The sequence below is a fragment of the Loa loa genome, assembly GCF_000183805.2.
Source record: "Loa loa unplaced genomic scaffold supercont3.24, whole genome shotgun sequence".
In the NCBI taxonomy this organism is placed as follows: Eukaryota; Metazoa; Nematoda; class Chromadorea; order Rhabditida; family Onchocercidae; genus Loa; species Loa loa.
The window spans coordinates 131,162-146,184 of NW_018108204.1; the positions used below are offsets into that span (position 1 = coordinate 131,162).

The 15,023-nt window shown below is 35.0% G+C and overlaps 2 protein-coding genes across 3 annotated transcripts; one reads left to right on the forward strand and one right to left on the reverse strand.

Moving 5' to 3' along the window:
- Positions 1-782: 782 nt before the first annotated feature.
- LOAG_01548 (hypothetical protein) lies at positions 783-6,738 on the forward strand. Its single transcript, XM_003137087.2, has 13 exons — positions 783-1,012; positions 2,610-2,715; positions 2,942-3,051; positions 3,125-3,213; positions 3,340-3,468; positions 3,547-3,736; positions 3,936-4,042; positions 4,175-4,279; positions 4,543-4,638; positions 4,944-5,130; positions 5,379-5,620; positions 5,880-5,988; positions 6,604-6,738. Exons 1-13 carry the CDS (start codon positions 868-870, stop codon positions 6,723-6,725), a joined length of 1,737 nt encoding a protein of 578 aa, XP_003137135.2. The 5' UTR covers positions 783-867; the 3' UTR covers positions 6,726-6,738.
- Positions 6,739-7,384: 646 nt separating this feature from the next.
- LOAG_01549 lies at positions 7,385-14,290 on the reverse strand (the record flags this gene model as incomplete). Of its 2 annotated transcripts, XM_003137088.1 has the most annotated exons (12): positions 8,311-8,486; positions 8,635-8,871; positions 9,074-9,205; positions 9,356-9,469; positions 10,293-10,436; positions 10,647-10,767; positions 11,204-11,338; positions 12,009-12,088; positions 13,271-13,396; positions 13,716-13,847; positions 13,946-14,051; positions 14,191-14,274. In XM_003137088.1, 12 exons carry the CDS (start codon positions 14,272-14,274, stop codon positions 8,311-8,313), a joined length of 1,587 nt encoding a protein of 528 aa, XP_003137136.1. The 2 variants fall into 2 exon arrangements, with proteins under 2 accessions (XP_020306938.1, XP_003137136.1); XM_020445781.1 differs by lacking the exon at positions 10,293-10,436 and having other exon boundaries at positions 7,385-8,486; positions 14,191-14,290.
- Positions 14,291-15,023: the final 733 nt, after the last annotated feature.

Sequence of the window (15,023 nt, forward strand, 5' to 3'; positions counted from 1 at the left end):
CATCGAAAATCCGGTTAAGGATGCGCAAAGCTCAGGAGGAGAAGGATGACAGTCAGCATCAAAGGAAGAATGATTTGGGGATAATCATTTCAACAACTATGCAAGGCATTGCACTCCCAGTTCAGTTGTTGTCTCAAATGCCAGATGACTTTTTTGTTTTATTGATCGTGAAATAATGTATTTATGTAATAAATATATTTTAATGATTTCCACTCGTCAAACCGACTATTCTTTTCTCTCATTTGATCATGTTACTGTGGGATACGTTCCTCATTTCACCGATACCTTTCAAGAAATCGACAGGATGTCACATCGTGGTACGCTTATGATAGTGTCTGCGTGTATCGAAGCATAGTAGAAGGGATATATTTTCGGAAAACTTAACATAAGTTGAGATGATACTTCAGTGTATGTGTAACTGGCATTTCATTTTATTAGTTTGGTTGCAAGATTTTGGATCCTTCGATTCGTTTAACGAAAAGATCGAAGATTTTGCAATCGGACTTGATGAATGAAATGTTGGCAGCTATTGTAATGAAATTCAACAGGGAATTAATCAAGTAAAATTGGTTATCGTCTTACAAAGCATTAAATGTTAGAACATTTTTACTTATCAGATTTCAGTTATTTTATTGTTTCATAAGGTCCAACAAGCAATACCCTATGGTTATCCCAATTAGTTATTCAATTGATTAAAAACATTTAAGCGCATTCATTCCTATTCACGTGGTACACGTATCCGTACTTTAACGCTTCATTTTTTTAAATCAGTACACATTTTATTTCAGCATGTTCACTGATATGTTTTTTGCAAATTCTACATCTTATCGGTGTTAACATACACAGAAAGTTCCATCACACATAACAATGGTCACTATTCGAAAATGTTTCTTCCGTTTAAAGACGACTAAGAATGTGATGGAAACACGACTGAAACGATGTCTCACAATAACCGATATTACTCTTCTTGGTGTTGGCCATATGATTGGAGCCGGTATATATGTTTTGACCGGTGGGTATCTTTTCGACTGCCTTTCTGTTCTTTTTATCAGAATGTGCAATTTTATTTATTCTTAAAAAAAAAAATGAAATTTCCATAAATTTCTGCAGAAAGTGATTGAAAACTTACGATCTCACATTTTAGTTTCCTTAAATTCTCGAACTTCGCAGAAAAAAATTTCTTCAATTTTGAACTTTGTATTTAAAGGACACCTGGAATTCAAGCCAGGTTATTAATTACAAATAATGGAGGATTTATGGTTTGCGTATAAATTAGAAACAGCAAAATAGGAATTATCTGAGCACTTTTGCTAGTCTAAAAAGGAAAACTCTTCGTCATTTATGCATAATTACTTACTGTTTAATGATTGCACTCCGTCACAGGAGCATCAATTACCGTTGCATTTCAATTTAGTTCCTACTTCCAGCTATTGATACAGTGGTATTGTTTGACTATTCACAGTTTTTCTTGTTCTCTCTATTTCTCTTTCCAGTTCGATCTTCTACATTTCTTATCAGACTTATCAGTATTTTCGTCCTTTCGTCCAGGAAGTTGGAATGTTCTTGAAATTATGAGAAATATGGGCAGAGGATAACCAGAAGGATTAGGTAATTTATAATAAATGGAACGTATGAATTGCCAGCATATAATTAAACAATTAATAATCAACAAAGAAAACTTATCGCTTTTACCATCCAATTACGATATTTCTTCGAAGCACTGAGTTAGACTTTTATTTTTATGATATATGACCTCATCTGATGCTTTCGATTGAATAACTAGTTGTTGTCAAAAAAAGTTATGGTATAATCCTTTGAAGGTAAAAGGTTTCAATTTCTTAGTTGAGAAATTGAAATATAAAACGGAACAGAAAAAAATGCCTGAAGTGAATTAACAAGGCCTTAGTTTTGAATCTTCCAAACAAACTGATTCAGAAGTAAGTTAAGAAAGATGGAGTAGAGCTAAGATGAGCTATTTTCTGTCCTAAATCGAATGCACAGATATCGATGAATCACTGATGATGAACTGATATAACTGTTTACAAAAATTGCTACGTATAAAATTATATCTGAAAATATACGCAAGCTAACGCTTAGGACATACATTCCACAATAATTGAATATTTGAGGTTTCTTCTTCTAATCTTGTAATTCTAATTACCAAAGAGCTCCTTTTGTAGTAATTAAGATTAATTAATTATCCTATACGATTGATAAGCATTGTGTTGTATTTTCCTTCACTATTATACAGATATAACTGATTCATTCTTCATTCCTGAAACTTTTTATTAATTTTCTTGGTCACTTTAAAGGAAACAGATTAGATTTGAGGTATTTTTCTTAATGAATGGAAGACTCTTCTCATTAGTGATATGATATTGACCGGATAGATTCAAATAAAGATTTTGATTTAGTTGTTGTCAATCAGAGGTGGAACATTCGTTTCTTAGACTGTTATCAGTTTTGGATTTCAGCTGGCTGCTGCATGAATGTCGTGATTTTCTTTCTTTTTTCTTTTTTTTTTTTTTTATTAAAACATGAAACATATAATTACAAGAAAAAAAAAACGACGGTTATATGATACGACAATTAGATGTCAACGTCTTCAGGTTCTGTGGTGCGCAATGTCGCAGGACCTTCCATTGTGATATCGTTTGCATTGGCTGGATTTGCATCGCTTCTCTCTGCATTGTGTTACGCGGAATTTGGCGGAAGGTTGGGTTGAAGTGAAATCATTAATGAAATTAGTTTGAATGTTTTACATTTGAAGAAGTTTAATCGTTCAAACTAATATTCAAATTGATACATATCACACTGAAACATTTCCCATAAGAACACCATCTCTTGCTGTGCATAAAAAGTTGCTCAAGTTGAATATGTAGGATGACATACATCAACATTGTCATACTGAATTTCATATGCACTATTTTGAAAGTTTCAGATTTCCAAAAGCGGGGAGTGCCTACACTTATGTATACATTGGTGTCGGTGAACTGTGGGCATTTATTGTTGGATGGAATATCATTCTTGAACACATGCTTGGAGCTGCAGGTGAAGTTTTCCAAATATTATTGCGCATCTTATTATTTTGTTACTTTCGAATTTCAAAGTTTTTCCTTTTCAGCGGTGGCTCGATCATGGTCTGGCTGTTTGACATCTCTAATTGACAACTCTCTCAGAAATTCAAGCATCGTTACCGTCAGACATTTTGATGTTCGTTTGGCTATTTTAATAAAAATTCGAAAATCTAAGCAATTATGAGATTCCATGATAGTTATATTGTTTGCTCATTGTATTATGCTTGGGTAAGAAATGAGCAATATTACAGAGTTTTTTTAGAAGTCATTCTTCGTCGATTCGCCAGATTTGATCGCATTTTTAGCAGTGATAGCAGTTGCAGTATTTACTGGTTTTGGCTCAAAGACATCCACTAATTTCAATTCTTTGTTCACAGTAATTAACATGCTGGTAACTTAATTGATTATTTCGATGATTGAAATCTTCACTATTATCCTGACCCATTTGTGATAGCATTAAATTCTGCAGGTTATTGTATTTGTGGTCTGTTATGGGTTCACATTCGCAGACTTTGCACATTGGTCTGTTTATGAAGTTGACACTGGTAAATCTTCCTTTTTTCCATACGGTATTGGTGGTACATTTGCTGGAGCTGCGAATTGTTTTTTCGCTTATATCGGTTTTGATGGCTTAGCAACTGCTGGAGAAGAAGCTTCTGGTAAAGTTATCATCGTTGTGCAATCAAGAAAAGCTATTTATCAGTATTTATTATTCACGGCAGGAAGTTTTCACGTAAGTAAGATAGGCGTGAGTGCTGTTGTTCCTCAATGTTGTCTAGTTTAATGCCCTATTAATGAAATTCCCAATTTAAAAAAAAAGCATTTTTAATGTGTGAAGAAGAATGACATATAATTTAGACCCAGCTCGAACAATACCTTTAGCAACGTTTATCTCGATGTCTATCGTAACAGTGGCCTATATTCTCATGGCTTCAGCACTAACTTTAATGGTTCCATTTTGGGAGGTAATAAATACAATTTTAATTCTCTTTCAAATTTACAAAAGTTTGGAAGGAAATGAATATTTCATAGTAGTGAAGTAGAAATTGATGAACTATGAATATTATGTTTCACGAAACAACTTGCTTATTTCATAGGTAAATCCTACAGCAGCATTTTCGGATGCATTTGCAAGTTGTGGGGCAACTTGGGCAAAATATATTGTTTCTGTTGGAGCTATGTCAGGCATGACCACAAGTCTGGTTAGTTCATAAACATATTTTGGACATCTCTTCTCGAAATCTACTAATAGTGTCAGCTGTCATCGTTGAAAAACACGTAATTTGAGATGGTTCAAGTCTTTTTTAACGTTCAATAGTGTTGAAAAAATCCCTCTTTTGGGAATCATTTCTGCTGATAAATTGGAGATTATCATCGAGTCCTTAACCCAATCAACTTCATGCGCTTACAGATGTCTGGTAGATTGTTTATTAATTAGTTCATTGTATAAATTAAAATATTCTAGATTGGTTCTATGTTCGCTCTTCCACGATGTGTTTATGCAATGGCTGAAGATGGGCTGATATTTAAAACTTTTGGACAAGTTAACGATAAAACTCAGGTAAACGCGCGAAATAACCATCCATTTCCATGATCTTTTCTGGAATACATACACCGCTTCTTTTAAATGCTAAATAAAATATTTGTAACATTTCGAGGAATCTTTAAATTCCATCCCAAAAGTTAAGTTTACGAAATGTGTACGAAATCTTGAATTGAGCTAACAAAACAAAATGAATTGGTATTTTGGTTTAGAAGACCCTCAGGATGAAACTCTTATTTCATTACTAATGAAATTAAACAGGTCTTTAAATAAACCTCAACTTCCAATCCTTCATAAGCTTGCAATAAAAAAAATATCTGTAGGTGCCACTGAAAGCCGTAATTGTTTCCAGTGCTATTACTTCGGTAATAGCATTTCTATTTGATATTGAGACTCTGGTGGAGTTTCTATCGATCGGTACTCTTCTTGCTTATACGATTGTTTCCGCCTGTGTCATTGTTCTCCGATATCGTCCAACTCTCAATGAAAATAATATTATTGAAGGAAGTGGTATGAAATAATTAATATATAATAGAGAATGTTTCAAATTGGAAGTTTCATTGCTTCGAAGCGGTGGGAACATGGAATTGTGCTCATTCTCCATGACTTTCAAGAGTGCTAAATTTCATCACCTACAATGTCCGCCAAAATAAAGACGTTTCGGTAAATAGAGGTAAAGCGCTTATAAAAGTAGTTTGAGTGTATTATCCCAAAATGAGGTTTTTTAGTAGAAAAATAAAAACTGGTCTTGATTCTAGGAGGTCGGGTAAAATCCTGGATCCCAGGATACCGCTGGCTTAACATTTTGAAACCAGGAAGACTCGTACTGTGGTGTGTTTTCACAATGACATTTGCTAATGCCGGTATAAGTATCGTTTTTGCGACATTTGCGCATACTCTATTTGGTTGGATATTTATATTCATTTTTGGGAGTATCGCTGCAAGTGCATTCATTTTAATCTGTGCACATCATCAAAATGATGAGCAGATTTCATTCAGGGTTATCACTTTTCAATATTACTATCACTCATAATCCGACAATAATTAAAGTAATAGCTTAATCCGTGAAATGAAACGGTCTGATAGCTAATACCGTGAAGTTACGAAACCGGTGCTCATTAATATCCGGAATTAGATTGGATTATCGCCTGTAAACATGTAGTGGTGATTACTAAATCACTAAAGGATTGCAAACTGAACTTATCCGTTCTATCTATTTCCAACTTCCATGTTTCTATTTGATATTATATATGCTTAAGGTACCACTGGTTCCTCTTATACCAGCAACTAGCGTACTTATCAACATCTTTCTGATGTTCCATTTGGCTTCGGTGACTTGGATCCGGCTTGGCATTTGGCTAATTGTCGGTAAGTTCTAGTGTTAACGTTTATGCATATTCCCATGCTAGATTCCAGCCAATGATTTTCTTCAAATGTTATCGGATGTTAGTATTATAAGTTAGATAGGCTATTTTGTCGACTTTGTTTTTCAGCTCTATAGGTTTATTCGGGATGTAATATTGTTCTTACGCAATATTACTAATTAACAATTGTATATATTATACGGTGAACTGGTAGGGATATGTTGTAGGTATTAGCGAAAAAAAGATATATTGTGGTCTGTTATCGAATGGTGGCAGATATGCGAAGAGGATGTCGTAGTTTGCTTGATTGTAAAAAACTGCCTTTGCAAAATTTTTCCCTTATATATATATTTGTATACTAGGATTAGGAGAGAAGCTTTTGTATGCTCTCAAGAGTTATCATGGAGGTATGGCTGTCCTTGCGTGATCCCATTGTGCAGCCACAAATAGATGCTGAGATGTCCTTCTAATTTCAGCAAACGACATTATACACGCATTGGTGACCTTATAACTGCTTAGTAGAAACTAACAGATACTCAGCGCTTGCATTCAGACTTCGGAAAATCACAATTCTCTTTTCTGGTAAAGCACAAATTATGAAGATACACTTTCCTTTTAGGACTTGCCATTTATGGGTTCTACGGCATTAAACATAGTCGCGAAGCGCAACCGGGCTCTGAATCAATCACAGAAAGCACGACATATGAAAGTATGGCCACCATCACAATGCCGCAGTTGTGAAAAAGTTCGCCTGAACCAAACTTTTGAAGATCTAATAACTAGTGATGAAATCAGTGAAAGTTTTTGCAATGCTGTTGGGTTGATCTCCGAAACCTCATGCAATAGCCACACAATCTTTTATCGAAGAAATGCCATCTACACTCACATTGTTTCATCACATATACAATAATGACTCCTCTATTCCTGTTATACAACGTACCTATTTTATAAGTATCTACCTTTCCTATTTGCTTGTACTTATTTTCCTGCGTAGTCCCAAATTCTAACACACCATGTTTCCTGAACAAGATTGTTTAGCAGAATTGGAGAATCATTACATTACTACTACACCACAGTTCCTACATTACTACTGTACAATACATTTGTGCTAGTTCAGTGCCCCACCCGATTTCCAATCTCAGCAACTTAACCATTCATATAGAACAGGGCTGCATTATTGAGACTCTTTCACGCATTTTTATAATGCTCAGTGAGCTCTACAAAATAAATTGTGATAAAATGAAGTTAATATCAAGAATTATCCTCTTTATATGCCAAAATGTTGACCATTCGAGATGTTGAGATTTTGTGGACTCTCATTAAACATTGTAGATGATACATAACATATATAAATAAAATATAAAAATTTAGGAAATCAAATATCATTTGTATTACAGTTAGAGGAATCAACTTAAAGAGAACAACTAAATTTGGGAAGATTGGACGCACTGTTACAAGCAAAAAATGAGGTCTAATCTAATTTAGAAATCAATTTCAGACAAAGGATATCCAGCGAGACAAGCGTAACCATATACTGTCAAAAATTGCAGCTTCTTCTAAATCACCTTTTTAAATAAACGAAAAATGGTTCAATCAGAAACAAAAAGGTTCCTGAGCAAGACGTACAATCCACAGCCTTTGAAGTGCATTTATTTCACAAGACATTAATTCGTAAATCTTGAATAATGCTTAACGTAAATAGTTTTTAATCACGCTAATAAAAGAAACAAGAAACGCGTAAACGCTCATAGCAACAATACACATATGGAAGTCTTGGCAAGACAACAAAAATGAGAACAGAAGACAACAGGCAAGACCACGGATTAGTAAATAACATTTTCATAATGAGGCAAGACTTGCGATGATAACATCAGGTTTGAAAATCAGGAAATGCACCTAACATTCGTCAGTAAATTAAGTAGAATTAAAGGGAGGAGTTGAGTAGAGCGAGAACAGTGACAGACTTTTAGCTCATAGAGATATCACCCACACAGTTAGTACACTAAAAGAATAGGCGACTATGATAATGTAAACTATGCACATACATGAAATGAAGATCAGGGGTCAATATAAATTTAATTCAAAAGGTAGGATGTACCTCACTAAACCGTCTACTTTTATTTTCTAATTTTATTTCACTAGCTTTACCTCATATGCGTAATCTCGAAATACATGTGTAAAAATAGTTCCTTTTAAATTACCAATCCATGAAACGAACATGATTTAATATCGCTACCACATTATTAGTTTGACAATTTATGAAGGTAACGAAACCATAATTTTTAAAGTAAAAATGAATAGATGGATTTTTCGAAAATTCCAACAATTAAGTTGACAGCGGTTTCGTATTACCACTGTTACTAGTAACAGGTATACTCGGATACGGCTTATTATCCTTTCCACGCTTTAGCTGTACTTTCAGCCGTTTTGAACCTATCTGAAACCCGTTAAGTGCCGAAATAGCATTCTGGGCTGAAACGACATTATCGTAGCTTACAAATCCTGAAAATATTGAATTGAACAGAATGAGATATTAATTTTGTCTCACTATTTTTAATGGAGATGGGGCATTGTTCTTTTTTCACTCCTATTATGATGAACTGTTGATCTTCTACCATCGTATAATAACACAATTATAAGTGATACTTACCGAAACATTTGCTTAGATTAGTCTGCTTGTCAATGAAAACTTTTGCCGAAATAATTGACCCAAAAGGTGAGAATGTAGTGTATAAATCGTTATCAGTGAAGTCTTGTGGGAGGTGATAAATAAACAGATTGCACCCATCCGGTCCTTTTGATTGCCCACTGCCTGCGGTACTCACTCCTGTATTAGATACACTACTAGCAGTAAGTAAATTGTCAGCCGATAATTGTGGATATAAACCTGAAAAAGGTATGGGAAATGTAAAATGAGGCTCATAATACCACATACTTACCAAACAGCTGTCCTACCTACCGACAAAGTTGTCGATAAGGATCCGTAACTTTGAACAAATTTGAAAGCAGCAGTATGTTTTGAATGATTAACAAATTGTTTTCTGGGAATACTGCTATACGGAAAAATTTATAAAAGCAAAAGTATTCACCTGCAAACTGCTGTAATCCCGCATATGCTTGCTGCAGAGCATCGATGCTGCTTGATGTATTCTGTCCCGTCAGTTGAATAAGGTTATTTCCCCCGGCTGTTCCATTTATTTTACTGTCATTACCAAAAGAACCTGACCACAAAGAAATGAGATCAAATGTGCTTGACCAAAATCAGACCTATTAAGTTCGAAGATGTTAGAAGGGATAAGTTGAGAACCAGCAATATGAGAAAATCATTACTGAACCTTTGAAATGATTCATCCTCATAGTGTAATACTTACCACTAGAAGTAGATATTGGCGTGTTGGCAAGTTGCTGATGCGTAAGAAGTTCTAGCAGTCTTTGTTGCTGCTGAAGCGCAGCTAATTGCTGATGTTGCTGCTGCTGAAGTGCAGCTGAAACAGGTAATATTAATAGGCAATTCGATTTCCAATCTATAGAAGCATAAGTTGCCGCACTGTTTTCATAATCTTCAATTGCTGACTTCATGGAAGTTTCCAGATGCGATCAAGAAGCATATAGTAAGAATATTGGATAACAAATGGACATTAAAACATGTTGACGAATAACAAGCAAAAAAGAAAAAAGAGCAATCTCACAATCACGAGAGAGTACTGAAGTTAGAATCACAACAAACAAATTTTAATTTTCTTTTATACTTTACTGAAAAGAAATGTTGAAAAAAGTTTGATGTGTCAGTCGTAAGACTACTTCCTTAATAAATTCACTGCTTAGATTATCAATAATGTGAATCCTCTTTACTTACGTGAGACATTTAATTAAAATTACCGCTATTACTGAGCAATAAAACATTTAGTTTTCATGGAAGGTGCAAAAATAATTCGAAAGGATTCCGAATCACATTTCATAAAAAACTAAAAAATTTATTAGTTTAACTCACACCAAAACTCTTGTTGCGAGAATACCAAGGAAGCGGAAGCTAGTAGAACTTAAAAGCTAACAAAATTAATGACAATAGTATGAAGAATGGTAGAACCTGATATCACAGCTAACTTAGAAATCTGGAAAATATGGCAAAAAAACTTATATTACAACAAATAGTGCATGCACTCAAATCAGAATTACTTGCTAGCAGTGCAGAATAGTTAAGAAAAATCAGAGGTGTCGAAAATACTGCTTGATACTAAATACGTTATACTATAAAGAAAATGGAAAAAAGCAGGAGGGAGCCCATGCATTGTTTTTACGATGATGTACCTGATGAATCTGCATTTGAGAGGCCAGGTGAAGAGGAGAGTGATGCCAGGGTTTGCTGACCGACAAGAGGAAAGGGTGATGATTTTATAGATGTTTGATTCGATGCTGCTGTATTCTCGGTTAAACGACCCAAACCAGATAATACTACAATACAATCACTGTTTACTTGTTTCGGTCAACACATCCCGATCCCTAATGATGATTTCTATGATTCCAAACCGTTTGAAATTTAATTTGACATTATTATCTTTGCATGTTTCCTATCGACGGAGATTTTCGAGCTAGTAACGTTTTGTCCAGTAGCCTCAATAGTCGACAAATTCTATGGAACGAAATTAACTGAAAAAAAGATACCATTTCCAAGTAAACTTAGAACATTGGGTTGTGATGCCGTCTGCAGGAGAGCTGCGAGTGCAGCCAATTGGGTTCCCAGAGCAGGACTGGTACTGCTATTTGGCTGTGTTGTTTGCAGTAACTGCAAGAAACATACTCATGTAGAAATAACGGAATAAGGTCTGTTCTGATCGAATAACAGAAAATTGCAAAGATAAAATTTTTATCAAAATGATTTTGTATCAAATGATGGCCATAATGATTTTCTCCCAAAGTACACGAGAAGTGATCTTTTCGGTAATACCAAACAGCTCTTGTAGTTGCTAGACAAAGCTTGCTAATTTGAAGAAAACACAATGGTGCCATATAAACATGAAAGTTTTAACACTATTAATGGGCAGCAGATCTGACTATTAAGTTTCTCCTTCAGGTATAAATTTATAATTTTACATCAGCAGATGACAGAACTAACAAGACAGTGTAAGCTTACACGATTAATGCATTTGAATATAGTTAGGTCAATTTTTCTTAAAAAAAAAAGGAATAAAAAAAGTTATTTTTTCTATAACAAAGTTTACCTGCTGCAAAGTATTGGCTAAACTGACTGTGTTCTGCAATGAAGGTGTCGCTACCGCTGGCGTTCCACCACTTTTTTTCGCATCCTTTTCTTTCTGGGTATCAGCGAATTTTACGACAATCGGTTTCGAACAGCCCTAAAGATATTATGATTTCGGATCCATTGTAACTTACAAAACAGTGAAATATATCAACAGTGAAACTTCAGTTGTAACGTCCAAAAAATTTTTTTGCTATAAAATTCCTTTTTTTAGAAACTTTATAGCAGAAAATTTTGTTTTCTGAAAGATGTCAACGCCCCTTCGATTAACAACAATTAACAATCAAAGGACTTCACAAAAAAACAGCATGCTATTCAACTCCTTCATAAAAAAAGTATAAAGTACATAGGAAATTTGCAATCTTTACAGATAATAACATGGATATGTTAAAACAAAAAATGATGGAATTTGTCCCAATGTTAAACGTCAACAAAATAGATCTGACCCATCAGAATTCGGAAAACATTCATTAATATGAAAAATTATGACACTGTCCCATGTTCCCATAATTACGCTGTCAGTGCAACGAATATTTAACGTAAACTGTAATGTAACCGCATATGAATTTAAGCACAGAGCTAAGACTTATAAGTCATATGCATCAGGGCAATGAAAAGTTTATGAAAGCAATTATCGACCAGTAAAAACGCAGACCGCTGCTAGAATAACTTGCTGTGCTGTGTACTAACACAGCAAGTTGAGTAACATACGGTGCTTTATCAGGGTGTACTTCAAAAAAAAAGTGTACAGGTGAGTGACAGAGTACCTCCATGGTTTGAGATAGATGCACTTGTCTGATTGCTTGTTGCGCACAGGAACGATGAGCAAACGTCACAAAGGCACAGCCTGGAACAAAAAGTTACGCTCTACAAACAGTTTCTGTGACAAGGACAACATGAAAAAAGGAACAGGGAAAAAAGAATGAGAAAGAACAGAACTGATCCTTATTTCTTGCTTGCAATCATAAGTAGTCCGAAGAAATCAACTCCATAGCAGATATCTAGAACAATCTAAACATAAAGCTCGAGGCTATTCAAGAATTCAGTAAGCAAGGTAACATATCCCAAAACCAAAAACACTGAATTTATTATCACCTAAGTGATTTTCAGGTAAGTTGGGAGCAGTCATCAACAAAAGAACTGTTCTGAGATCAATATACATGAATTAATTTATAGACACACAACGAATAGTTACAGTGAAGCACTGTGAACAATGTAATCAGCTAGCTTGACAACGAACACTTCTGACATTCATGCAGTTGATCTACAAACTTATAGTTATAACTGCCAACATAACACTTATCACCAGAATCACAAGGACTATCAAGTTGCATAAAGCAAGGCATTTTGTGACAGTGGTATGAGCACACCGCCATACACTGTCATATCTCCTGAAAGGCAGCCTTATAAACTTCCTAAAAGAGAATTACAAGGCTCCCCATAAACTGTTCTGTTCAAAATACTCGCTGATTCCCTGTTGCACTACCTTATCTTAATGGTTAATGTTTGCAGTAAAGTCATTACGAGTTGCCTGAAGGTTTTGGGACATATGCTCTGCTCTGATATCGCACAACTGCTGCAAGTCTTACATTCCTCTAAATCGGATTCAGTAGTCATCAATAGTGTAACATGAACCATTTCTGCATTCGGACATGAAAAGAACTAACTGGTTGGCCAGATTGTCCGACTAATAAAATCATTTTACGTTATATGATTTGGTGATCAGAAATGTACTGACGTTCAAAACTAATTCAAACTCATTGTCAGAAGCCATTGTTTCACTACATGCCTCCAATTTTATCAAATACATAATTTCCATGCTTTGTAAATTTTAATGGTAAACTTTTCTGATCATAATATCAGTTCACTGAAGCAAGCTTTAGTTGAAATTTTTCGTTGTAAATTTCAGTGCGTCCTTAAAATCTTTTAATCATTTGACTATTCTTGTTTTCTAAGAACGTCTGTTTTGCTTATTTTTGCTAGTTCTGATCACGTACCGATGCTGTGGCATCAAAAAATGTAGATATACCTCGACTTTTCCCTTCAGAATCCTTCAAAACAGTGCAATCTTCGATGTGTCCAAACTGAGCAAACATTTCACGCACACTGTCTTCAGTGAGTTTCTTATTTAACATGCCAACAAATAATTTTCTTTCTATAATAAAACGCAGATTATCAATCTGAGAATGGAAACAAAGAAACATACTTAACCCTAGACAATCCCGCATTTTATGAATTCATTCGCTGCATTCAATACTTGTCATTGCATTAAAATGAAGAAGCGAACATTGAAGTATTGAAATGTAAAATGCCGGTGAATCTTCCACGTAAACCACTACAGCAATGATGCACTGTGTTCCGTTAACAGTTATTTGACACAGCTAACAAGCTAAGTAAAAGTTATGATGAAGGAGAAAGGGAGATGGGAAGACAAAAAGGAAACGAATAGGGAATTCAAAAAAAGGATGAACCACCATTTCTGTTTTCAATGTCGGCAGGTTTCATTTGAACAGGATGGTACATTTGGGGTAAGACACGGATGTTGTGAAGTGCTGCTTGCGCTGCTATTGCATCGGCCCGCTTATAATAAGTTACAAAACAACAACCTGAAATAAAATATAATGTCTGGCATATCAGCTGATGTGTAATCCACAGTAAAAAGGATGCATTACCTTAATCTACGTTAAAAAAAGACACAGTTTACCTCTACTTGCTTGTGTTACTTTATCACGAAGAACATTTAGTTGACAAACAGAACCGAACTGCTCAAATAGCTCTCTGCATTCTGCTTCACCCCATGAACGTGGAATCTAAACAAAAGTAATTAAATGAAAAGAAAGAATTCTCATCCCGGCTCCACATATAACACTTCAGCTATACAGTAAAAACATATACTCCATAGATCCCATCTCAGATAACTGTTATTAATAATGAAAGTGAATTGTTTACCTGACCGACAAACATTTTGATAGCATCTGGATCGGGTTCTCTTGCCGACGAGACTTGGGATTGCTGCATCGGTTGGTTGCTCATTACATCTGTTCTGAAAGGAAAAGGAAGGGAAAACATTACAATATTTTCAAGAGTAGCGCTAAAACGCGTAAGAGTAGAGAAGCATCAAAATTGCAGCACTGTGCTTTTTCTTACAACTGCAGTTATACGGCTAGCATTATTGACTTGATATAAGAGCAACTTCGATGAATTCTCTGTAGAAAAAAGGAAAAACCGTCTGAATAACTGAAAAAAGTTTAGGACGAAGTGAGTCATTTTGAATGCCATAAATGAAAAATTGGAAAAAAGGTCAGGACAGCCTCCTGACCTTTATTTCAAATCCTGTATTTTTGGTCGAACAATCTGAGCACGAGATGTGAACTTTATATCCAACAACAGTCTAACCAAAGCAGACATCTTAATTTCCAATTCGTTCTGTCCAATACCTGTCAATCAAATGAACATCTACTTCTAACATGCCATAAAGGAACTTAATCAAGCCAAAATATGAATATTCTGTAGCTGACTAAGAGTTCAAGCAATCATTTTTATCTGGAAGGATTTGCATTATATAGATATTACAGATAGAAAAGCTAAAACCAATCACAGACGAAAGCTGTCGTTAAGATAACCAATACCATGTCACCCACTCAGACGAGATATAATCAATATCTATCCGTTACTACCAACTTCTGCTCAGTATGGACCTCATAAATCGACGCTGTTTGGAGGGAATGACAAATGAAAGACGAAAAGCGAATAACGTTTCTCCTATCACTCTCAGATCTTAC

Bases quoted from the DNA above. Each gene is read 5' to 3' on its own strand.
- LOAG_01548 (XM_003137087.2), top strand. From the start codon at position 868: ATGGTCACTATTCGAAAATGTTTCTTCCGTTTAAAGACGACTAAGAAT. The intron at 4,043-4,174 runs GTAATAAATACA...CTTATTTCATAG, and splicing joins TAATGGTTCCATTTTGGGAG to GTAAATCCTACAGCAGCATT. The intron at 5,989-6,603 runs GTAAGTTCTAGT...CTTTCCTTTTAG, and splicing joins TGGCATTTGGCTAATTGTCG to GACTTGCCATTTATGGGTTC.